Below are 27,046 nucleotides of genomic sequence, written 5' to 3' on the forward strand. Positions count from 1 at the left end.
TGGACTGATTTTTTTTAAAGTACGTACAAGGAGCAGCATGGTGCCTGTCCAGTGTCCCTCGATCAGTAATCTTCAAGGGCCCCCTCGCCCCCCCCCCCTTCCCCGCTGTTGATTCCTTCGGAAGAGCGGTCAACCAATTAACCAAACGTAAACATGAGTCAGGCAACAGTTCATAATCAAGTATTGTTTTTCAGCAAACGAGATCAGTTATGATTTCAATTCTTTTTGTACTATTTTTTATATTGGGCAGGGAAATTGGTTCAAGGATGTTTTTGTCGTGCCTGGAGTTCCAGGGCCCATTTTGGCACAGGTGCGTAGTTGGTATCTTGCTTCCAGAATATTTCCGCAGGATTGATGACGAAAATACAAGATTGAAATCACGTCTTTAGTTAGATTGATAGTAATATCGAACCATGCGAAGGTATATTTAGTGTAAGAAAAACGAGTCCTGTCTGTGTCACATGATTCAACCATGATTCAACCGCAGCAAATGGATTTACGTGCGTGATCCCTGCGATCCCACATCCAAGTTTTGCATTCACTTCACATGCCCCTTCAAAGAGAACTTCTACATCTCGTCCAACAATTATTCTCTACAAGATTTTCGCCAATACGAGTTACGTACTTCCAAATTTATTTGTTTTGGTGAGTATCACAGAAAAGCAAAGGTAGTAAGGATCTAAGAATACTTTGATTAATAACTATCTTGAAAATGGTATTGTTAGCAGTTCAGTTTTGATTACAGGTACTTTTTATTAGAAACGAGAATTTTTTCAGACTTCAGTCAGAAAAGTACGCCGAATGCAATGTACTGGTGGCCGGCAATTGTGTGGTCGAAATGTCTGCTGTCGCTCTGCGCTCTTTTTATTCCAGCTGATAATACTTTAATAGAACATAGAACGATGACGAAGAGAGCGTGAATGATCGTGAATACCAACAATTAACATTGATTGATCAGCAAGCTGAGAAAGGGTTTGTAATATTGATAGGGTCTAGTCCTCGTTTTTGACAACCTTGTTCATTGAATGAGTGTTTTTTTATTAGTCTTGAGGACGCAATGATGATGACTTTAAAATCCTGACATCATAATTATTTTATACTTCTTCATCATTGACGAAGTCGAAGAAGTATAAGTCACAATTGTCAGGATTTTAAAGTCATCATCATTGCGTCCTGAAGACTAGTTTTTGATGTTTTTTGTTATTGATGTAGTCTTGTAGAGTACGGCAGATCTTACATTAGAGAGAAGGTCTGAGACTGAGAGCTGAGACTTTGATTTGAGCATGTTGAGAGTGAGAAAATGACAAGCACAAGAAGCAAGCAAGAGTCACAACTAGTTACAAATCAGTCACTGTGAATCAGTAGGTGGTTTCAGACCGCCTCGAAGTTCGTCAGTTCCAGGTATTTTGGTAATGTGAAAGCAAACTACGCGTAATTTCCCCGAAAGAAAATACCCGCTAAATAGTAGGTACTTGGCGAAATTACGAGAACTTTCGCGGGGATTTTTCCAAGGTCGCAGGTATTTTGGCAATGTGAAAGCAATTTACGGGAACTTTTAGCCCAGCGTGTCGTTGGGCGCGGGCGCCGTGGGTGGCTGCTGGGCTAGTGTAGTAGTGGTTTTGAATCTCGCGCCTTGCCTGCTTATTAGACCATACTGCGCATGCTCCTAACTTCAGGAATTTATCCCGAAGGGTATGTTTCGGGGCGGTGTGAATGCAGGAATAATTAATGGGTATTTTTTAGCCTAAAAATGTTCTCGTAATTTAACGGGGATTCTTGTGATCGAGGCGGTTTGAAACCACCTAGTGTTTGTGAATGATTGATAGGCCTAACTAGTAACTGTTAGCCTTAGCCTAAAAGGCTAAAACTAATGTTAAAGCTTAAGTTAAGATGAAGGCAAAGGCTAAGTAACAGATATAGAAAAGTCTAAAGACTGGACATTGATTTCTGTACTACTAGTACCTCAAGCGATGTTCGTGCAGGCTCCACTCCACTTCACTACCGCTACACTACGCTCCACCTACCCGAACATCGAGACCAAAAACTCGCTCTGATACTCCGAGTGACAAAGGTGGGATTTTATGGGGGGGAAATATAAAATTTATGCAACATCACGATCTCACGAGTAGAGGCGCACGGCCAATATTGGAGACTGTCTCCAATGTGGGAGATTATCTCCAATATCAGAGACTTTTGTAAAGAATTTGGGTATCCAATTTCAGAGACAGTCTCCAGTTTTGGAGACCAATTTCCTTTGTTTACATTTGCTGCAAAAGGATTACCTTGGCGGCAAATAAAAATGTGATAAGCAGATTCCTCATGAAAAATTACCCCTTTTCACCGTCTACTTTAAAAATTCACCGTCTACTTTTGTTTTGATTTTTGTTGTCAATCACACACAAAACAAATGGGCTTCTGACCTCAGTGAGACAAAATTTTGGATGGAAAAAATCCTGCTTTTGTTGGTGTTTCTTTTGTCCTTTTGCAAAGCAATTCTCCAATGTGGGAGATTGTCTCCCCTATTGGAGAGAGTCTCCCCTATTGGCCGTGCGCCTCTACTTTTAAAACAATTAAAACTAATATTCTTACTTTACACAAAGTTTCACTTTTCCATGCTTCTATCAGTCTCAAAATTGGTGATTTAGAGCCAACATGGCGTTCCTCACACGTATAAATAATTCGCTGCCGATTTCAAAACATTGCATGTGCGAGGGTACGAGCTCAGATAGCGTACTTAACCATGGCAACAGGCGTCGATTTGGAGCACTGACAAAAGCGTGCATCAGCATTGGTCATTTTTTAATATATGAGGTAAAAAATTGTAATTTATACAGGAAATCTGCATAAACCATGGGTTCAATCGATGGTTTTTAAAACCACCTTTATGAATTTGCAATACAGCGTCCGGTTCTTTCTTCGATCGTTCATCGTCATGTTTGTAATACAGCTTACTACAAACAACAATGACGAACGATCAAAGAAAAAACCTTACCCTGTGGCCCGTTTTCTGAAGTCGGGTTTAACTTAAACTCAGGTTTAAAGTTGTGGTTTAAGTATGGATAGCCAATTGTTACATAAATCACTAACAGTAGAGATATCATATTTCAGCTCATTTGGCTCTCAAATCATTCATCATTGTCTATGAAGTATAAAAAAGATGATTGTCTTCACCATCAATGAATCAGGACAGAGCACAGCAAACATAAGAAACATACAACTTAATAAAAAATTTGACACTTTTGGCTTCCCATTTGGGGTATTTGTTGAATTACTATCATAACTTTGAAAGTGTATTGGTCTAGATCCTGTGCGCATTTCAGGTCACATGACCAAGGTCAAAGGTCAATGAACTGGCCATAATGAGGGTATTTGTTGAATACTCTGTAAGTATATTGGTCTAGTTCATAAAACTTGGACATAAGAGTCGTCAAGTATCACTGAACATCTCATGCGAGTTTCAGGTCACATGACCATAGTCAAAGGTCATTTAAGGTCTTTGAACTTTGGCCATTTTAGAGGTAATTATTAGATTGCTGTCATATATCTTTCAAAGTTTATAGATATAGTGTATAAAATGTGGATATAGGGGTAATCAAGTATCACTGACAAGTTTTAGGTCACATGATCAAGGTCGAATATCAATGAACGTAGTATTGTATCATTATATGAATGGTGTTTTTTGTGAATAATTATTTTATAGTAGTTTTCAAAGTCAGCACTGCTGCTATATTGAATCGCGTGATGCAGGTGAGACCGTCAGAGGCATTCCACTTATTTTAATAGAGAGAGATGCCTTTTAAAGTTAAATTGTTAGGTGCGCAGAAATGAGGGGCCCCCTTCATACTTAAGTAGAGTTTCGTCACAAGAAGGCTGGCCTGTAGCCAGGTAGCTGTGCAGCCAAACAGAAAATATTTTCAGTGTCCGAAGGGGAGATTTGTACATGTACATGTGTGATATAATATTACAGATCTTGGCTGCATTGCCAATGGCAGGATCTCCATTGCATTCAATCTTGACACTCAAATGTTCCTTGTTCTCATTCATTGCTTGACCAATTTTGCTCAAACCTTTATCTTATTGGTTGATTTTCCTGCTTTCACACATACTGTATGCAAACTTGCTCCAAGGATTTCATTCTTTAAAGGTCAAATCAACCCCAACAATAAGTTGATCTGAATAAAAGGAGAAAAATCCAACAAGCATAACACTAAAAATTCATCAAAGTCGGATGTAAAATAAGAAAGTTATGACATTTTAAAATTTTCGCTTAATTTCACAAAACAGTTACATGTACATTATATGCACATCCTGGTCAGTATGCAAATGAGAGGACTGATGACATCATTCACTCGCTATTTCTTCTGTATTTCATCATATGTAGTAACAAATTCTAATTTTCTCATTGTCATGTGAAACAAAATTTTATTCCTCACTGAACATGTGGAATTTCCATTATTTTAACAGTTTGTGGTGAAGTCAAGTTGGTCTCTATTGCAAAATCTGTAAAAATTGAAATATTGTATAATTCAAACAATAAAAAACAAAAGAAATAGTGAGGAACATCATCGACTCTCATTTGCATATCACTAAGTTGTGCATACATGTATAACTGTTTTGTGAAAAATAAGCGAAAATTAAAAATGTCATAACTCTCTTATTTTACATCCGATTTTGATGAAATTTTCAGCGTTATTCTTGTTTGATTTTGTCTATCGACTCAAATCAACAGTTTTCTGGGGTGGACTTGACCTTCAATGTTTTTTTTTATTTCATTATTTTTATTTAGATCATGGGTAAACTAACCTGCGAGTGTCTGAACATCAACATTCACACCAAGGGAGATGACCTTCGACCTTTGGACCCCACCCTCCTTGGCCTGTCCATCGACCAACTGAGGGCGCCCTTCTTTGAACGTGACATCGCCGAGGTGCAGTTGGACTTGGGCGGAGTCACAGAGGTAATTACATTATCCACTTGTTGGAAAAATTGTGTTTCTCTACATGATTTGAAATAATTTTAGGTAACTGAAAATAAGGCAAGAATTTTAAGCATTCTGTGTGACTCTTGGTGAAATCAAGTTAACTTCATAATGATTTAATGACTAAAAAATCTTATGATGTTCAAAATTTGGTACTTCCAAATAAAGGTATTTTACGAGGTACGCAATAAAGGCTTGCCATGGAATGTACAATTATGTTAATAAATTTTTTTTTAGGCTGTGCTCACACATTCCGTCCCATCCTGGATCCCCACCTGTGTATTATAATGTAAATTTATTGTTTTTGATAAGAGTTCCAGAGTTTCTACGACAATGCAATCTGATTATTAGAACTTATCTTTGTATTGAAGTTCTCTTGTAAATGCAGGACCACACTTGTTTCACATCAAGCTAGCTATTTTTGTAACTTTGCCATGGTTACAGCGTTCAGAAGCCAATCAAGATCAAGGACTTCAGAGAAGCTATCATTGGATGGCAAAGTTACCATATGTACTAGTTACTTTTAATATGCAACATGTTTTGATAAAAAAGTTAAGATAATTGAGGTACATCCATGTTCAGTGGACACGTAGTCACTGAACTATTACTCTATGTTCTCTATTACTCGTAGGCATGTACATGTACATGTATGTGGAAAATTATATGCACAGTTTCTTGTAGAGAGGTAGACAGGCAGATGTTCAACTGTGAAATAAATTTCCTGCCTGTTTTACAGATTATCCCCTTCCTGGGCTGTTCATGTAAAATAAAAATCTTTTGTGTCTCGTCTGAGTGGTTGATACTCACTTGGTCTACATGCAGTTGGTCTACTTGTTAGATTGTCTGATGCCACATACATTATGTAAAACCCATTTGGTCTAATGTCAGTTTGGTTGAATTGCCACTTGGTCCAATCGCTATTCAGTGTAATATGTATTGTATTTTATTTTAACACCTTATTAACACCATAGGAGCAGAAGTACCTTGTGCACAAGACAACAGTCGCAGACTGGTGTATCAGGACCTGTGTTAACTGCAAGATACCGGCTTACGCTACCCATGCAACCAAGGGCTTGGAAAGGGTGCTAGTTAACACCAGACTTGTGGTATGTACTCAAGAGTTAAGATTACACTGCAAAATGTAGGTGGTGATTAGGCACCGACATTGAATCTAATTTGAGAAGTGTTGAGACAGCACCAGTTTATTATTAAACCGATGGTGTTTTAACATTCTGGTATTTAAATGACTATCGGGTGTTTTTCTAGATGTCAAACTGACGTTTAATAATACTGGTGTTTTTCTAGTGTTGATGTAATACACCTGTAGGGAACCGTACAAAACATTTTTAATGATAGGGGGGGGGGGGGCTGCTACTGTAGCATGTAACATCACAAAATTAAAATGTTTTTAGAATTTAGAATTCTGTTCTTTGAAAGAATTTCAATAATAACAATTTTTTATGATTTTTGTGTTTTTAATATTATTAACCTCACTTCTGGGTAGATTTCCCCAATAAATAATGCACCATTAAAACTTTTTGTAACATCACAAAATTAAAATGTTTGAATAATGTTATTCTGTTCTTTGAAAGAATTTCAATAATAACAAATTTGTATAATTTGTGTGTTTTTAATATTATCAACCTCACTTCTTGGTAGATTTCCCCAAGAAATAATGCACAAGTAAACTAGGGATACAAGGTTGTTATTCTTGACAATTTTTTTATTACATGCTATTATGAAAGAAACCTCTTTGCATTGTAAAGTGTAATGTACATTAATATTGCAAAAAAAATTCACTTCGAATGCTAATGTACCTCCATACTGCATAATTTATTGCTTTCATGATGTAGATTTCTATCTCACACAGGAACATGATATCCCATTGACATTTTGTTTCATGAGGTTGGTTTCCCCTGCCTTTCCCTTTTATCTATTTATAGCAGCTTGCTATAAATCAAAAGATCATTTGTATAAAAAAAATAAAAGAGAAAGAAAAGCCAAACTTGGATGCCAGCACAATGCTCTAGGCTTGATTTTCAGGAAAATGAGAAGGGAAAAATTATTTTAGCCCTTCAATGTTCTCTTCAGTTCTCAAACCTTTTGAGTCGTATCTATAGGCTAATCGCTTATATGGCTTGTTTACCTGAACGACAAGAGTTTTTTAACCCTTTGCACACTGATGTTGCAATTTTGCACATTCGTACAATCAAATTCAACAATCATAATACTTTGTTTGCTCCTCTACCTTCAAATTAGACAAGCTAATAAAAGGCAACAGTTCTTGGATAATATCTACTGTGTACAATAATAATAAGTATCAATGGTGCAATATGGAAATCTTGAATTGAAGAAAATAACAATAACATGGAAACAATTATCATTATTTTCCCCCAAAAATTAATGCAGCGTGCAAAGAGTTAATAAGTACAGGTTTATGAAAATCTTACAAGGAAACATTGAAGATTTCTATCAAACTCAGATGTACTTGTAACTTGTAAGTTGTACAAATTAGTATGATATAACAGTTTAAAGTTTCTATTATTGCACAGAATGTTGTATATATGGTTCCATGACATTTGCTCTGGAAAATCTGCACATTATGAAGCAAAACATAAAACCTAATCTCAAAAAAAGTAAAATAACCCTAATCTATATCTTTACATTAGTCAAAACCAAAAACTCTTCACAATCCTAACTAACCCTATGCCCTCTGAGATATCAAAGACCAGAGCAAATGTTGCAGTCTGAGTAAATATTTTGTCACCTTATATGTAAAACGTGTGATATGCACATGAAAGAGTCAATATCACACACTTTAATGTTATTTTTGAGCCATTTCAAGGGTTTCAAGCTTTATATTACTAGTATTAAACAAATGAAATTTTAACAAGTACTAGCTCCACAATGATAATATGAAACAGGTCCCTGTGGAGCACTTCATCAACATATTTGTCCCAAGTTGTCAAGGCCCCGTCTTACAAAGAGTTACAATTGATCCAATCAACCACAACTATGGAAAGCCAGCAATGTCAACATCCAAATTGCAAGTTTGTTAAAAATATTTACTAGATATGATGTGCATGTATATTCCTACATCCATCATTTCCTTGAAATTCAGTGTGCTTCTCTTTGTTTACAAACTAGGGATTGTGCAAATTTCCTGTAGAAAAACAATATGACATGGATGGATTTCCATATAGTTGAGGTTGATTGGATCATTCATAACTCTTTGTAAGACGGGGCCCAGATCTGACAACTTTCCTTGAATTTGATTGGTTGAGGAGAACTGTTACTGTTTTAACAGTCGGACAAACAGAACTTGTCGAATACAAAAGTCCTTTTGTGAAAAACTCCCCTGGTCTACTCATGCTAAAGCATCTTTTATTAATATTTTCTCTGTTACTGTTTCTTCTTAATTTTTTTTCTTCTCATAGAGCGATGAGACGAGACAAGATAGTATCCAGTCATCGGCAGCGTTCTCAACGCTGTACAAAGTCGTCTTGGCGGATAGTGGAGAGAAATCAAACAGTTCATCATTAGGTACACTAAATAGATTCACCCTGTTAAAGAGGAGAAATAATTTCTGTTTACCGGTGGGCCTGTATTAAAATACAAAATCTGTTTTGGTTCTTTACTTTTCATGTAAAAATTCATTGAATTGACCTTTGCAAAACGAAACTTAGATCAAGTTTGAAATGGAATTACAGTTTTTCAGAAACAGAAAATGATGGAAAATTACTGTTTCGGGGGGGGGGGGGGGGGAGCAGTACAGATAATCAATGTTATTATTTATTACATGTACATGTATCATTATCTGTATAAATTACAAGAAAGAAAAAAATATTTAAAATAAATTGAAATTTTTCCATTTTTTTTCTTCTAATCAGTACATCCAATGACTGGTAACCAGGAGGTGATAAGAAAGACAGTAGCCCAGCTACAAGATCATCTCAACAAATATATCAGCAGAGAAAAACTAGCCATGGAAGAAAGAATAAGGTAAGAGAGAGAATAAGGGAGTGATAGAGATGGAAAGGGGGGGTGCAGAGAAAAAAACTAGCTATGGGACATGGGATAGAGACGGAAAGACAGAATAAGGAGGGGGCGGTGGAGATACATGTAGGCGGGGGAGGGGGGTAGAGATAAACTAGCTATGACTACCCACATGGTCTGATTGCCATTTTGTCCACTCACCATTTCATCTAATAACCTGTTGGTCCAACAGCCATTTAGTTCATATACACTTTGGTGTAATTTGACTGAATGTTAATTGGGCAAAATCAATTTAAAGAAAATGGGTATAAAAAAATGGTTAGACGAAAAATGGTCGTAGATGAACTAATGATTAGATACAGTGATTATTGGACCAAATGGCTGTTAGATGCAATGTTGATGGACGGAATGGCATTAGACTGAATGATGGTAGACTATGTGATGAGTGGACGAATTGGCAATTTACCATTTTTTTTACCTCCCTTGGGTAGTCTTAATGTACCTGTCTAAATGTATTGTATCATTATACAAAGAGAGGAGCCCTAGTTGAATGATGGAAAGACGAAGGTGCAGGAATGTCGGAAGGGGGTGGGGGGCGTTAATTATGATAAAGTTGAGAAAGGAAAAAACTTGAAGAGGAAAATGAATGGAAAGAAGGTTTAATCATGTTGTTTTGCATTACCTATATATTTAGTGATTGTTGTTGACCGAGTTCCCTAACATTCTTTAGTCTATATATACACATGCACCTGTCACCTTGAAAAGCATTGTGTGCATATCATTGACATCAGCTTCCTAGGCACTCTATTGTTATCATCTTATGAAAACATCAAATCTTTCTCAAATACCCAGCATTCTGTTGTGTCTAGACTTGCATTATCTGCAGAAGAAACAAAAGAATTTTTATAGATAAACAGTCTGGAAGCAAGTACCAAACACTGTGTGTTTAATACAACAATTCACTTTGATCAATTCAAGTTGGATTTCAATAATGATGATGCTGTTTACTTGATCTGGAGGTTGTGTCTGGAAAGTGTTGGAAGATTTGAACTGGTAGTTTTCCATTGCCATTGGAGTCTGCAGTTGGTATACATGTATATGTAGAATATGAGAGATGATCAGTCCTTTGGCATCCAAATCCTTTGATCGTGTATCTCTAATCGAGTTGAGTTGAATTTATCTGTGGATTTTAATGAGGTCGACTACTTTGGATTCTGAGCACTTTATGTTTGAAGATTACTTGACAGTGTAAGTTAAATTTCCCCTGCTAGAATTTTATTTTGAAAAGTCAGATATTGATGATCATTTTGTCAAAACATTTGGAATGATAACGATATCTCTTGTTTACAAGGTTGATGGTATCATTGCCAGGCACGACAGTGATTTTCCAAGCCTTGTTATATGTGGTTATACATGTACCCCTCGGAAAGAGATCCATATGCACCCACAACTAAACAAGACAAAGATTGTTGAGGCTTCTGGTTTACTTCAGCTTTCTATATCGATTTTTTAGTTTCACTTACCTTGGGACTCGAACTCACCTCCTTGTCTGCAGTCAAGATCTCTTCCACTATGGTAGCGAGAGATTGCTGATACCGAAAGAGGCTTTTAGCAATTATAAGCCGAAAGTTCAACTTGTATACACTTACAGACCCTTTACTGATTAAATAAATTGACGTCTTTGGACAATTGCACGCACTCGATCCTGCTTGAAAATTTGACGGAATAAAGCCATATTTTGGTATGTATTTCCACTCTCCCATCATATACGTTCGAGATTAGGCTAGGTATATTATTTTAAAGGAGAATGAAACTCTTGGAGCAAATTAGCTTTTGTGAAAGCAGAAAAATCAAAGAATAAGATCAACAAAACTTTGAGTAAAATAGGACTAGCAATAAAAGAGTTATGAGCATTTGAATGTCGAGATCACTAATGCTATGGAGATCCTCCCATTGGCAATGCGACCAAGATCTGTGATGTCACACGCGTACAACTCTCCCATTTGGACACTGAAAATATACCCCAAAACATCTCTTTTTGCTCATTCTAATCATATGACAAACGATTCATCAATGATATAATGTTGTGAAACCTCTGTACTTGTCATCTCATAAAGAGAACACCTCACCTTGTGATAGACTCTATAAAAGTGAGAATATAAGTTAAATAAGTACTAAAGTAATGAGGGAGTTGTACGTGTGTGATATCACAGATCTTGGTCGCATTGCCGATGGGAGGATCTACATGGCACTAGTGATCTCAATATTCAAATGCTCATAACTTTCTTATTATTCATTCAATCTTCCTCAAACTTTCAACAATATGTTTCTTTGATTTTTCTCTTTGATATGGATTCAGCTGGTTTCAAGGGTTTCATTCTCCTTTAAACCTTTTCTGTGTTTTTATTTTCAAATTTGGGGGGGGGGGTGCATATGGAAATCTTGCCTACCCTTCTATCTTGGTGCACTAGTGCCCTTTGATAAGGCATTAATCCTCATTACCAGGTTCCTCGGAGAAGACCTTAAGCTGTCGGTCCTCTGGTTGCTTGCTTACAAGCATTCATGCTTTCTCAGCAATCTGGTAAAAAATCAAGACCAAGTGTTAGACTGAGATGAGATGCCAGACCACTCTTTTATTTGACATTCTTGCATGTGAGGGCCCTACACATTCATCTGTTTTGCCTCCGTTGGTACTTCCTTTGATGAGGAAAAAGTGATCATGAAAGCTATTGAATGTCCATTTCAATAAACATTTCAATATTTCTTTCTTAATTTCCTTCAGGAGATATAGTGAGGAACAAAAGGCAGCATTCAGCCAGCTGCAGAAGAGAGCATACCAGGATAAAAATGTTATGGTTGGGTAAGTTTTTGATTGTATAATAAACCAGTCATTAAAGATAAATAAAAGTAGTTGTAGTAAACACTAATTTCTTGAGAAAGTTGGTAAAACCAATGTTAATTTTGACTATATCACTGTAGAGCTTGATCTGATACAGTTACATAAACTGAACTTTTTGAAAACATGAAATTAATGCTGAAAAATGGTGGAACTGAAGATCACCAACACAGAAAAGCACATGTGCGACAGTTAAGTATTATTATTGATTGGAAAAAGAGTCGACAAACGGCTCGAATGTCATGCTTATTTGCTAATATCTCAGCAATTACACAATTTCGTACGGAATTCTTTAGTCCTTTGTTATCCCAACCTCGAATCCTAGAAATTTTCAATCAAATGTATAGGCTTCATATGTGTACCACCTTGAGCAAATAATCACACAGGCAAATGATGATGCTAGATATGTTCACATGTTCTATTATACAGATATTGCCTACCTAGAGTTTGAATAACATTTTTTGTTTCCTCGACGGAGTTATATTTTTCCCAAGGGATTATATTTTGCCCGAAGCGCGCAGCACTGAGGGAAAATATTCTCCCTAGGGAATAATATAACTCCGGGGGATGTTGAAAAGTTATTTATTCAAAAGATAGACAAGGCAATATCTGTTATATTACATAGTCCATGTAGATTCGCCATCAGAGACTGCATTCATCACTCTGACTTTATGATTAACCCGAAATTCTTGCTGGAGCTTTGATCCATCTACGTCATAATATAATTTTTTTTTGAAAAATACAGAAGCGCATTCTTAATGCAATCACGCGTAAACACTAGTGAGTACATCAAGAAACTACTGGATTACGCAACTTGTAAGCAGCGAGTGACGTCTCCTTGATGAATATAATGCCGCAGTTTTACAATGCAACTTAGTTATATTCACTGAGGTGACGTCAAAACCCAGAATATAAAAAATGCGATCCTCGCAGCTATGGTCACGTGATGGCGCATTGACCTATCACTGATTCGAATCTACATAACCTATGCAGTTGGTCTGCTTTTCAGATAGTCTAATGCCGGGTTGGCTCATCCACTATATTTATGATATAATAATATAGAGTACTTGTTTATTACGCACAAATCCACCTTTTGGTCAAGGCGCTCCTGTATTACCTCGTCTAAGCTTGTCTACTTATTCCGGTGCTCACAGCTTTTTCAGGAAATCCTTGTTCTTATACTCCCTTAGTCTGACGTTTGTTTGATCTAATGCCCAGGTGGGCTAATTTCCACTTCATCCATTTATCATTTCACAGTTGGTCAAATTCAAATTTCTTTCATAAGCAATCTATTAAATCATTTAGACTATGTGGTGTTGACCAAGTGCTTATCTTAGAGATAATGGGTAAAGTCTAAGTGGAAATCATGGAAAATGATAACAGTTTTCTTTCATTTCATTCCTAGTGTCATCCTAAATGCTGAAGAGAGAAACCTGGAAGACTCGCTATCAGATGCTATGTTGGACAATACCCTAACCCCACCTACCACGCCCATTTCAAGGCCTGGGACTGTACAAACTAGATGTGAGTAAAGTCACGAGTATAAAATAGGAAAATAATTATAATGAAATTATATTCAACATTTATGTTGCACAAAATAAAATAATGTGCTGCATACTATTGCCATGGCTTTAGCATGGCTATCCTAATCAGGTGCTTAAACAATCAAGGAATTCCTTCCTACCGGCTACCCATTTTCTACATCGGGATGGAATGTGACAAATTTAGATAAACTCATTTCGAAAGGACCGTAACGTAACCTCACCTACCATGTCAAGTTTAAGGCCTGGGACTGTTTAAAGTAGATGCGAATAAAGTAATGTGATAAAAGATAAATTACAGCAGAAACAATCTTAAATATTATATGTAAGGCTAGATCTGGTAACATTCCATGTTATTGTTTTCCATATGATCAGCTGTTTGATTGAATTTTCATCGTGCTGAATTTGAAACGTCATGGCATGTAGCATAGATTATCCTTGCATCATACCGAAGCTGAGCAAGTCGATTCAATTCAATACAACTTTATTTTCCACTATCATTAAAAAATGTATGTATAAAACTAAATCATTTACATATAAAAGATGTACATATTTTTTTATAATTCAGTTTTTATTGATAAAATAATTATACAACAATCAACAAAACAATTACATGGAATATCACACATAGCATTACAATATAAACAAAAATTGAATAAAAAAGAATAGAAAGAGGAATAAAGGAGCGACATGAATTTCATCACATAGGGATTAATAAAGATAACCATGGACATTCACAGCAAATTACAGCTCAAATCTCCATTTGCAGAAATGAAGAGTTAGTTTACCTCACTTTTTGGCTATCCTATACTCTGTTTCTCTATTAATATTCAAATAAATTTTAAAAGCTTGGTAGGTGGGAGAGTTATTTTGGAATTTACAAATATAAATAAAATATTTCAGTAAATGAAAAATATAAGTCACAAACCTATTCTCTTTGTATCCAAACATTCTTTACATGTTTAGGGGTCTCTGTTACAAAATGATCTGCCCCCCACTGTTTACTTAGTTTTGTGCTTCAATGATATTAAGTGATTATTATTTTCTTGCAGCATCAGACAAACTTGCCTCATCTGTACCAGCATCGAGAGCCCCTATGGGTAAATTCACTCCGTCCATGGCCAAGAGCCGACCCATCCCACAGCAAGCTAGAAGAGTACCGGTAGGGTTAATCAAATCTTCATTGATGTTGACGATGTTGGTAGTGATGATGATGATGGTGATGATGACGGTGATGATGGTGATGACGGTGATGATGGTGGTGGTGGTGATGATGATGATGGTGATGATGGTGGTGGTGGTGATGATGATGATGATGGTGATGATGGTGGTGGTGATGATGATGATGATGACGGTGATGATGATATGATGATGATGGTGATGATGATATGATGATGATGGTAATAATGATGATATGATGATGATGATATGATGATGATGGTGATGGGGTGGTGATGATGATGATGTTATGATGATGATGGTGATGGTGATGATGGTGATGATGATGGTGATGGTGATGATGATGATGAAGACGACGATGGGTGGTGTTGGTAGTGGTGGTGGTGATGATGGTGTCGGTGATAATGATGAAGATGATGATTATAATGATGAAAATAAGGAGAAGTGGATGTGGTGGTGATGATATGATGAAGATGGTGATGATAATGAAGATGATAATGATGAAGATAGCAGTAGGGGGTGTGGTGGTGATATGATGATGATTGATGATAATGATCCTCAGCATTTATATTGCACTGTATTTCTGTTAAAAACATTCATAGGCAATTCATTTCAATCATTTCATGGTTGAAGTAATGATGATGGAGATAATGACACTGTTTCTGCTGCTGATGATGGTAGCTCTGAGTTTCTAAAAGTGGCAGATCCAGGTATGGGCACATCTGGCCCGTGCTTTCTTATTTTACATCCGATTTTGATGTATTTTCAGTGTTATGCTTGTTGGATTTTTCTCTTTTTATTCAGATCAACTTTTTGTTGGGGTGGACTTGTCCTTTAAAAAAAATTGTGGAAAATGTGAAGCATACGCAAGTAGATACTTTTTTGGGGTGGTGGCTCGTCAAATTTTGAAATAAATCGCCTTCATTCAGGAGTGAAGCCTTGTTTTTTTTGCTTGTCAGAATTTCTTAACCAACCAACTGCCCCCCCCCCCCCCTGGAAAATTCTGGATCTGCCCCTGGGTTCTCACGGTGACAATATAAATTTTCATATAAATACAGTCTTCACGAATACTCCCGATTCCATGTGTTTTTTTACAGCATAGCAGTATTGCTAGATCCGTTCCTGCCCATACAACTCACCGTGAAGTCACAAGAACAAGCTCAGATGCAGACAGTAAGTTTCTAATGGCTTTCCATTGAAAAGGCTAGCCCTCTTATTCCTCTTAGTCTAATAAAATAAAATTATCATTTGCTTTTCATATCACCTACTTTATTATCTGGGGTTTCACCTCAGGATATAGAGTACCGAAGTGTGATGTCAGTTGCCATGGTGTCATGGCGGGCCGGTTCTAAACAGAGTCGCAGCTGACGATCGTCTGTACACATTTGTATGACTTTGGCTCGTCTGAAAAATAGGTTGCACGCGATCAAATTCCGATAGCAGCCATTTTCTCCAATGAGAAACACATGCTTTCATTCGGCTGGTTCATTTGTCTAGAACCAGGCCGCCATGACACCATGGCAACTGACGTCATCGCTTCGTATTTGCAGTTGAGTGATAAAATTTTGACAGCACCAACTCTATAAGTAATCATAATGTAGTAGGTGAAGGCTGGCTCGAGTCGGTGAATGGAGCAGGAGCAGGAAAGAAGACTTGGACGTTTCGGGCAGATTGATTGTCCGACTTAGTTTGATCTGAAATTGTAAAAGCGTAATGCATGATAGGGACTGCAAAGAATGTCCGGTTGATTATGATACACCATGTTAGGCACCTTATGTAAATTCATTTTCAACTATTAAAGTTAGTATTCTTGGATCAGCACCACAATACAGTCTTTCATTTATCAATTACTACAGACCAAGCAGGTCTTTGCGCTCATCCACTTCTGGCTTCCTTGTTATTCCAAAAGTTTCAAAATCTTGGGGGGAAAGATCATTTGCTTTTGCATGCCCCACTTTGTGGAATAGCCTTCCTAAAGACATTAAACTCTACAGAGTGGATTTGGCGCTTTATAAGTCACATTATTATCATTATTAAAGTTACTTAGCTTACTATTAAATCTATTATCATATAATGACAGGATGTAATATCTGCAAACAATGGTTTTCGTTTACTTTTATGGGTTAATAGATATGATTGCAAATAAATTGTTAAAAAACCACTTCATACTGCACATCATGATAAATCGGTGACATGAAAGATGCTCCTATGAAGACTCTTTCAAGCAGTCGGCTCTAGATTCTTGTAAAATACTAAATACATTTTCTTTTTTTCCTTTTATTTCAGCCATGTTTGATCTTGAAGGATTCACCCAAGACGAAGAACCTTTCTTTGAGTCTGATGAGAGCAGTACGGACGGTAAGAAACTTAGCTGAATTGCCACCAGCTAATCCAAGATTGTCTATTACCCATGGGCCCGTAATCCCGAAAGAGGTGTCAATTTTACTGTGGTACCAAACCATGGATTGTGCAGATCGGTTGTATTATCACGCTTCAGTTGGGTGCCCTCTGCCAAAAGCGTGCATTCATAATTGGACTTTTCTAAATGTACTCGATGAAAGAAGTGTTATATACAATGTATGTTCGAAATTCTGCATAGACTATGGTTTTGTACCATAGTTATTGAAACCTTTTTTTAGAATACTGGCCTAGGAGTCTATGTGTGGTATTTATGAATTGATCGGGTCCCCGTCTTACAAAGAGTTATGATTGATCCGTTCAATCGCAACTAGGGACGGCCAGCAGCATCAACATCTATTATGCACGTTTGTTCAAAATATTTTCTAGCTATGATGTACATTCATGCATTCATTGTTTTCTTGAAAATTCACTACATGTCTCTTTGCATACAAAGGACATTGTGCAAATTTTTCGTAGAAAAAATTATAATACTGATGGATTTCCAACCCTTTATAGGACGGGGCCCTGGTGAGCATTTCATGAAAAAAAGTTTCATCAGAAGTCTATTTCATCTAACGGCTACTTTACTAACAGACGGACTCTTGTAGTTCTCAGCCATTCAAAATCAGGGAAATTTCTTGTTAGACAATAAATGTTGATCTTGAGTCCCATATGACATACATGTACAAAAGCTTAGCGATCAATCGTGAAGTTGATTTTTATGATTGATTGCACATGATTATTAACGCCATTAAGTCTAAAACCCAGCTCTACTGTCAATGGCCCGTATTCTGAAGTCAGGTTTAACTTAGACCATGGTCTAACTCTGTGCTAAAATTATGGGAAGCCAAAAGTGTCAAAATGTTTATTACATTGTTATGTTTCTTATGTTTACTGTGCTCTTTCCTGATTCATTGATGGTGAAGACAATCATCTATTTATACTTCCTAGACAATTATGAATGATTTGAGAGCCAAATGAGCTGAAATATGATATCTCTACCGTTAGTGATTTATCTAACAATTGGCTATCCATACTTAAACCACAACTTTAAACCTGAGTTTAAGTTAAACCCGACTTCAGAATACGGGCCAATGAATTTATCTTTGCATTACTGGGTCGATTGGTGGTTAATTATAACATCAAGGCATTTTGGAAATGCAGTTATGTATTTGTATCAGGGAGATAACTGCATGCGGCAAGGTTCTCAGCCCATCAGGGAAATCAGGGAAAATATTTCCCTTTTTCCAGTCAGGGAAAAATCAGGGAATTTGATAAAAAATACCTCAAATCGGGGAAAACTTCCTTGAATGAGGGAAAAATCAGGGAATTTTGATCAGCCCAAAAGTCGAAAGCACGGTAGTCAGTCAGACTCTGTTATATTTTGTTGCATATCAAAACAACATCCATTGAATGGCTGGTTATGGTGGTACTAATTAGTTTTACATTATTGTTTTTATAATGAAAATACATGTAATTCACTGCAACAACTTAGAAAACATGCGAAACTGGGAATGGGTTTAAATAATTATCTGGGAACGTTTAAAACTTCATCAGGGAAAAATCAGGGAGTTTTGTTTTGTTGAAAAGCTGTGAACCCTGATGGGGGCTCGGGACGAATTCGCCCCCGAAATGTCATACAGAGCCCTTGAATACATAACCCCCTGAAATCCCCATAGGCCCGTATTCTGAAGTCTGGTTTAACTTAAACTCAGGTATAAAGTTGTGGTTTAAGTATGGATAGCAAATTGTTACATAAATCACTAACAGTAAAGATATCATATTTCAGCTCATTTGGCTCTCAAATCATTCATAATTGTCTAGGAAGTATAAATGGATGATTGTCTTTACCATCAATGAATCAGGAAAGAGAACAGTAAACATAAGAAACATACAATGTAATAAACATTTTGACACTTGGCTTCCCATAATTTTAGCACAGAGTTAGACCATGGTCTAAGTTAAACCTGACTTCAGAATACTGGCCATTGACACAAGAGCTGGGTTTTAGACTTAATTGCATTAATAATTATGTGCAATCAATGATAAACTTTATTGTCTTAACCATTGATTAATCAGGAAAGAGCACAGTAAACATAAGAAACATACAACTTGATCAACTTTTGGCTTCCCATAATTTTAGCACAGAGTTGGACCATGGTCTAAGTTAAACCTGACTTCAGAATACGGGCCATAGGGTCTAATGTAAAATGTAATACAATGTAGCAAAATTATTCTTGTGAGCTGAAAAAGTAGCGCCACAACAAAAATTATCAATATTTTTCTCTGATTTGTATTCATTTAGATAATTCGCTGAATGATGAGAATGTTGGAGCACCGGTGACCAGAGTGCATCACGAGTATGCGACCTCCGTACCCATCTCCATGCCGATGTGGAAGAAGGAGAAGCACTCGTTCGAAGAGGAAGCGGAAGAGAAGGTAAAGATTTATTTAGATGTAATCTGTAGATTCAAATTGGCAACGATTGACATTTATGTAACCCTCGTTCATAGTATAAAAAACAATATTGAACATGAATGTAACTCCACTCAGAATGCATCATAAGTGAAACATTGAGTTGAAATAATAGCCAATTTGCATGTCTAAATACCACTTTGATGACATGTTTGAAGGTGCATTGCCAATTTAAAGAGTATAATGATTATTAAACTGCAACTAAGGAATGATGATTACACTAAATCTATAAAAAGTGCATGCCAATGAGGTAGAAGGAAAGCACTCGTTTAAAAAATGAGCTGAAATGAAGGTATTCATTACTAAAATTGACAACATTGTGAATTTCGTTTCTCTTGTACATTGTGAAATACATATTGTATATCAATATAACTTCAGTTTTATCAGGATTGGCATAATTGGAAATCACAAAGCGCATGCAGTTGCTTTCAGAAGGGTTAGAATGTGTCCAATACAAGATGAAAGCAATGCTTGTTTTTATAGACTCTTTGTGTTCAAATGCTTTTGAAATTTTGAGCATGAATGTTATAGAAATTTTAAATAGATGTATTGGTTAAACGGTTTTGTTTTTGTTATTTAAAGGAGAATGAAACTCTTGGAGCAAGTTAGCTTTTGTGAAAGCAGAAAAATCAAAGAATAAGATCAACAAAACTTTGAGTAAAATAGGACTAGCAATAGAAGAGTTATGAGCATTTGAATGTCGAGATCACTAATGCTATGGAGATCCTCCCATTGGCAATGCGACCAAGATCTGTGATGTCACACACGTACAACTTCTCCCATTCGGACACTGAAAATATACCCCCAAACATCTCTTTTTGCTCATTCTAATCATATGACAAACGATTCATCAATGATATAATGTTGTGAAACCTCTGTACTTGTCATCTCATAAAGAAAACACCTAACCTTGTGATAGACTCTATAAAAAATGAGAATATAAGTGAAATAAGTACTAAAGTAATGAGGGAGTTGTACGTGTGTGATATCACAGATCTTGGTCGCATTGCCGATGGGAGGATCTACATGGCACTAGTGATCTCAATATTCAAATGCTCATAACTTTCTTATTATTCATTCAATCTTCCTCAAACTTTCAACAATATGTTTCTTTGATTTTTCTCTTTGATATGGATTCAGCTAGTTTCAAGGGTTTCATTCTCCTTTAAGAGAGAATCGGCATACATCAGAATTCTCAACAAAGATTAAAAATGCTCTTGAGCTAAAAGTCTTGAAATAGTCTGTAAATATTATTACTAATTTACAATGATGAAAATGACTGTACAGCACAGGACCACTCAACTAGATTCTGAAACTTCATGACATTTTTTTCCTTCAGGTCCCAATGCCAGAACCCGATCACATGGTTGCCAGTATGAGGGCGCTGTCATTCAGCGTCAACGACGGAACGGAGATGTTCGGCGACCTCCCGAGGCCGAGATTAAACACTGCCGGCGAGGTCCCGATCAAGAAAGGTGCGCGGAGATTGTAGTTTATAAATTCTAGCTTGTAGATTATAGCTTATAGATTATAGATCATATTGCATAGATACTGTTTGTGGTCAGAAGGAGCGAAACCATATATACTTTATAAATTTGTATTTTGGCGGTGGCTTTATCATTACAAAGGTTTCATTTTTGCGCATTTCGTGAATGAGTTCTCATAATTTTTTTTTTACTTTAATGGTTTATATTTATCATAGGGAAACGTCACGCAAAGCTTGAATTCAAAACCTTGCGCACAATCGCCACCTACTGCAAAATAGTTGGAATATATGGTATCATTGGTATGTATAGCGTAATTCTGCCCATTTGCGTTCAGAACTGATTATCCCTTTATTTATCGTATGGAATCAGACATTTCTGTAACCGAATGGGTGAAAAGAAACTTGATTTTCCTTCTGGTTACAAACAGATTTTATATTTTCATCCCTTTGGGAGTTGTAATATTAACAGAAAATGCCAAATATGCTGTTGAGAAAATAACTTTGTTGAAAGAAAATTGAAACTTTAGAATGTCGGGGTCCTGTTTCATAAAATCTGTGGTCAGTTAGAAATGCTCGAAATCTGTAACAATGTAGCGCTTGGCCAATTTCATCGCAGGATTTTGATAGCTTTTAACATTAGCGTGGAACTTGCCTTTGATAGCAGGTTTTATGAAACAAGATTCTTGTTTACTGATTGTTGATACAAGGGGGCCGTTTCAAGATGTGAGTCGTCAAATTGTTAACGACTCTAGATCAACTGGTTTGTTTCCTAAAAATGAAAGTCTGACTAAAATTAAACCTAAATTTGCATGTGATATGACTCATTACCTGTATTGGTTAGTTAGTTCATGCTTATTAGCAATAAGTGTTACATAATGTGCACATTTGCACTTAGCATGAATAAAGCCCTCGGTACACCTTACGACTGGTCCACAATCCGATTTTGGAACAAATCACATTTTGCTTATCTTATGAAAATGTGTGAAAAATATCTTCTTTTATTTTTGAGGTTCAAATTAACTGCAAGAATACTAATATAACAATTTTGGATGATTGCATGCCTTTTTTCTAGAATAAAGGCTAAATCAGCTTCAAATCGCAGCCAATCGTACGATTGCTATGAGTCATAATGACTATAGTCAATTCACTTTTGTACTAATGATGATGGTAGCTTAGTCATAGATTTGAACATGAGTATTTGTTCAATAATCTGGAACTGTACACAGTAAGATGTTCAATTTCTCGATATTCACATCACATTTTACCATGTTTCATTCCAAAATCTGGTTTTAGACCAATCCTGAGGTGTGTGGTTGCTTTTAGTCCCACTTAACTCTTTTGTGAAACACCCCCCTGGAACATATGTTTTTGGTAACGAGTCAGGCATCATTATGGAATGTTGCTGTGTGTATTTATTGTAGGATAGGATCTAGTCAGGGTTTCATGGTCTTGTGAAATGAATTCGGAAAGAAAATCGTGGAAGCGGGGAAAATAGAAACTAGAATTTAAATGCAATATTTTTTCGGGCATGACCACTTTTCTGTGGGGCACATTTCTGTGTTACATTTATTGCCCGTTTGAGGAGAAGGGCATGATCCTTGCTGTCAAATTTGATTGTTTAAAATATTGATGTGTTTCTTCTGAGCCAGTGAGTAACTGTTACACCATTTTCAGTGCATGGGACTGTACTATGTATAAATGCAGGCACAAATTGATAACATAATATGCATTGTGTGGGACGTGGCTATACTTGGTAATGCCAGTTGTGTTGGGTCTTCCTTTGAAGTATGTATTGTGTTTATCGCTAACAAAAAAACATCAAATTGCGTAGAAAGCTATGAAGTTGAAATTGATAGAATTAAATGATTTTTTGGGCAAAATTTGTACCTTGTTTGCCAACCTTTTTGTTATATTTCAGAGCCAAGTAACTTTTTTCAAAATACTTGTAGGCAGCTGTCACCATGGTGATTTGAGCATACTTAAAATTCAAATTTTGGTAGGATAAAACTTGTATACTGGAACATATATATGTTCATGTTGTAATTCTGCATATTTCTCCAAATTTGTCGTGCTTAAAACCAAGCAGGTAGCTTATTTTACAAAAGAGTTGGTCTCTTCTGAGATGAAGAAAAGCTTTTTGCCCTTTTAGGGGTTTGAATTGTTGGAATGTTTGTTGAATATATTAATAATTGTCTCATTTGAATATTCCATATATGCATGCAACATGGTACATCATATATATGTTTGTTGCTATATATTTCATACACAAGTTTTGAATGTGTGCAAATGTAGCGTACAGTTGCACTTTGTATAAACTTTCCTCCTTATACAGACAGTTGATGTGTTTTGCACATATATTGGTGAAATATTTGTAAGGAATATATAATAATGCCACCCAAACCAACATCATTATTCTTCTTTCAATCTTCGATGTCGTACACGCTCCCAGAGGCGGACATATTGGAGGTCAAACAATAAAAACCTGTGCATGAAAATCATGATAAATCATTGTTTTTATGGTCTAATGCAGATAGGAGTGTTGAACTCGATTCTTGTACTTATTCTAGGAATGGATTAAATATGGTTAAGACTATATTGGCGTTGATTCGGCAGACTCAGCACCCAATAGGGTTTATTTAGTCCGACTACGCGTCATGTATATTTATGGAAACAGATTACATGGTAATTTCCAATGCATCGATCAGCTTGACTATTGTGGCGCGATCGGTACACCGAACAATGCGCTATTGTGACTTTACTACAGTCAGGATCATTGATGCAGGTTCGAGTCTCGCCTTGAACGATTTTTTAAAGATCTCTTGTTTTATTAAAATTCGAGGCAAGACCCTGAAAAAATGAAGTCCAAGATTTGAAGTCTGATTCAAAGCCTCAAAACACAGAGTTAGGCTTTATTGTATGGTTATGAGTCTGCCGAATTGATGCCAGTATAACCATTACCGGTAAGTATAATAATAATAATAATAATGATATTTAACAATTGTAAAGCGCTTAATAAAAATGTTTCTAAGCGCTGCATACTATTACTGCGACTTAAGCAAGGCTGCCCTGATCTGGCGCACGAGCATTCAAGGAATTCCTTCCCACCGGGTACCCATTTACTACACCTGGGTGAAGAGTGGCAAATGTAGATAAACGACGTGCCCGAAGGACGCGAGTGCTGCGGTGGGATTTGAACCCCGACCTTGTGGTTCAAGGTCAGGAGACTTATCCAGTGAGCCACAACACCTATACTGCCTAGTGTTTGCATGAGGCATACACACCTTTCTTGGTATAGGGTTATGTTACAGTCACACTGAGGCAACCGACTCCAAACCGACCAATGTTATGACATTGATAATAATGTAATAGCTTTGATCGGTCTGGACTTGGTTGCACCGATGTGACTGTGCCGTTGCTGTTGTTAATCAGTCTGCCGGCACAGACTGTAATTGCCACTTCTACTTCATGCCTGTGTCTTATATGACAATCACAGTCACATTTATTTTTTAAAAGTGTTTAATTATGAAATACCCATATTCAATTATTTTTCTTTATTTTTTATATGAATTCATTTAGCGTCATGAAAAGATTCATTATTTATTTTTGAAAAATTTATTCTGTTTTGTGTTATTTCATTGTTTTTTCAAATTTTATTTATTTGTAATTTATATTTTTTGTTGGGGGGGGGGGTTAAAATAAGAGGACAATTTTCAGGTTGTATACTAAAAGCATGCTCACTCCTAGATTTTGTTATGGTCATTGACAGTTGTGTGACAGTGGTGACCGTCTTGACCATTCCGAACAGAAATTCTGAGAACGGCTCTTTTTCAGTCTACTTAACAGTCTACATCAGGGGCCCGTTTCTTAAAGGACTTACAACTGTTCTAACTTTGCCATTACGGCAACTACCATGGTAACAGGGCTCAGCAGCCAATCATTATCAAGGTTGCCATGGTAGTTGCCATAATGGCAAAGTTACAACAGTTGCAACTTTTTATGAAACGGTCCCCTGTTGTATTACTGTTTACTATGATCTAGGTCTTTAATTGCATATGGTATTATTGTATTATGGCATAACTACAGTAAAAATGTGTGTCGATCAATAGCCATTAACCATCAGTCATGATCAACACTAGACTAGACCATTGCTCTAGTGATAATCACTATGGATTTTTCTATGAATTCCTTCCTTTTAACAAGGTTATACATCCAATCGGTTATAAATAAATGAAATAAAAATGAAATCTTGGTTCATTGCATATATAACATGTTGCTATGTCTTGCAAGGCCCTGGAAAGTTATAAGCTTATCATGAATAACCTTTATTAGAAAGGAAGTATGCATGAAATATGATTATGATCATAGGTCTGTTGTATGGTATATTGTTGACAAATTCATGAGACATGTATTTATTTGTGCTACATTATATACAATCAGTATTTAGTAGTCGACATCAACGATATCAAAATGGAATGTTTTAAAGTATTGTAAATGTGATAAGTTTCCTACTTGATCATAAATAATTATCTTTGCATGGACTGTTAAAGCTTGGTAAAGTGTCATTAATATGAATTTGCAGGATCATGTAGCTTACCAATATCTAGATTTTTACATTAATGCTAAACATTTTGTTTGTAATGGCCTCCAGAATCAAACCAACACATGTTAATAGATTGAAAATGAAGAGGCTCCCCTCACTTACCGATTATTGTCTTCGTCACAGACCCTAAAAAATTCTTTAAACAAATGAGCATTGAGACAAGTCTAGCTGTAGCTCAAATTTCTGGGCTGTGTGGCATGCACCTTTAATCAAAGTTACACTGGGGAAGTTACAAACCGCCCTTTCACACAGTAAAAAAAATGTGCAATTTGAAAGATGATTCCAGTGAAAAATAACGCTAATGACGAATATTTAGCACGTGTGAAACCAAACTAGAACATGATTTGAATCACAAAAGATAATCACAGTCACGATTACAATAGCAATCATTATTACAATGACGATTCAAGATTCACGTGTGAAAAGGCCCAAACTGATTGTTAGTTGTTACACTTCCTTAAAAACCCATTTACACTCACATTGCTAGATGTAAATTTAAGGGAATGTGTTCAGTACCCATTGCAAGCCCCATTTAGCTCAATCAAATTTTTTAGCAAAACCAGACCACTTTCGAAATTAAAACCCAGGATTTTTTTATTGTGAAGTAGATTGATTATGTTGGCATGCTTTGATATAAATGTGCTATGATTTTCCGTCTGTGTTTCATCCGCTTCCTGGAATGATATTTTGTAGAGCACTATATCCATGAAATGTTTGGTGTGGAGCTTATATGCCCAGATTATGATTTTGTGCCTTGAATGTATTATTACTATGTACTATTGAAAAAGAGAAATGGTTAAATGATATCTTGTTGAAGGTTGTGTATGATGATAATCTTCACACTTCTTGGTCAATGTTTGTATCACGAGTGAGACATTAAAATGGCCATATATGGTGTTTTATTTGCAATAATACATCATTTTCTCCCATTTGTGCAGTTATTTATTGTGATGACCTGTTCAGAGCTACTTCAAGTAAAAACTAATATTGCCTTAATTTTTCTGAAGACATGGTGTTAAGGTAGAGTGGCAAGTGTTTTGTTTCAGAATGATTCAATGAGCTACCATAGTAGAATTTTTATTAAAGGGGAAAGTGACACTACATAGGATTTTTCCTCGCGGAAAAACAATTTCTGAAACTTGCGAGAATGATGATTTGTGGTATGTTTTTCAAAATTTTAAAGAAAAAAGGAGTTAAGGCTTGAAAATTTGATAAATATAAATAAAGAATAGGATTTTTTCACAATTAAGGTTTGCAGCTTTGTAATGAGTCTTGAAGCAAATGGCTTGGAAGGGTGGATTTTCATAGGAGCTAGTTTTGCTTGAACTAGCGTCCCGGGATCAGTTATTGTTTTGGAAAAATGTAACCAGATGTCAGAGAGAATTGAAAGGAGAGGGGGAATGATGGGGAGGAGGAAGAGGAAAGGTAGAACAATTGGAAGAGGAAGAAGAGAGTGAGAAGGGAGGAGGGGATGAGAGCGCGGAAGAAAAAAAAG

At 36.3% G+C, this 27,046-nt stretch overlaps 1 protein-coding gene across 5 annotated transcripts; it reads left to right on the forward strand.

Moving 5' to 3' along the window:
- Nucleotides 1-26,465, forward strand: LOC129268249 (uncharacterized). Of its 5 annotated transcripts, none has more exons than XR_010294649.1 (13): nt 1-645; nt 4,787-4,957; nt 5,950-6,084; nt 8,416-8,521; nt 8,869-8,980; nt 11,757-11,834; nt 13,276-13,394; nt 14,464-14,573; nt 15,688-15,763; nt 16,877-16,948; nt 19,296-19,429; nt 20,805-24,843; nt 24,910-26,465. XR_010294649.1 is itself a non-coding variant. In XM_064104750.1 (12 exons), the coding sequence occupies exons 2-12, from the start codon at nt 4,790-4,792 to the stop codon at nt 20,955-20,957; spliced, it is 1,263 nt and encodes a 420-aa protein (XP_063960820.1). In that variant the 5' UTR covers nt 1-645; nt 4,787-4,789; the 3' UTR covers nt 20,958-26,465. The 5 variants fall into 5 exon arrangements, 3 of the variants coding, with proteins under 3 accessions (XP_063960820.1, XP_063960819.1, XP_063960821.1); XR_010294648.1 differs by lacking the exon at nt 1-645 and adding an exon at nt 811-972; XM_064104750.1 differs by having other exon boundaries at nt 20,805-26,465.
- The last annotated feature ends 581 nt before the right edge of the window (nt 26,466-27,046 follow it).

Source organism: Lytechinus pictus, chromosome 9, assembly GCF_037042905.1.
Source record: "Lytechinus pictus isolate F3 Inbred chromosome 9, Lp3.0, whole genome shotgun sequence".
Taxonomy (NCBI): domain Eukaryota; kingdom Metazoa; phylum Echinodermata; class Echinoidea; order Temnopleuroida; family Toxopneustidae; genus Lytechinus; species Lytechinus pictus.

Excerpts from the sequence above, each read along its gene's own strand:
- LOC129268249 (XM_064104750.1), top strand. The coding sequence starts at position 4,790 with ATGGGTAAACTAACCTGCGAGTGTCTGAACATCAACATTCACACCAAG. Across the intron at positions 4,958-5,949 it reads ACTTGGGCGGAGTCACAGAG|GAGCAGAAGTACCTTGTGCA; the intron begins GTAATTACATTA and ends TTAACACCATAG. Across the intron at positions 6,085-8,415 it reads TAGTTAACACCAGACTTGTG|AGCGATGAGACGAGACAAGA; the intron begins GTATGTACTCAA and ends TTCTTCTCATAG.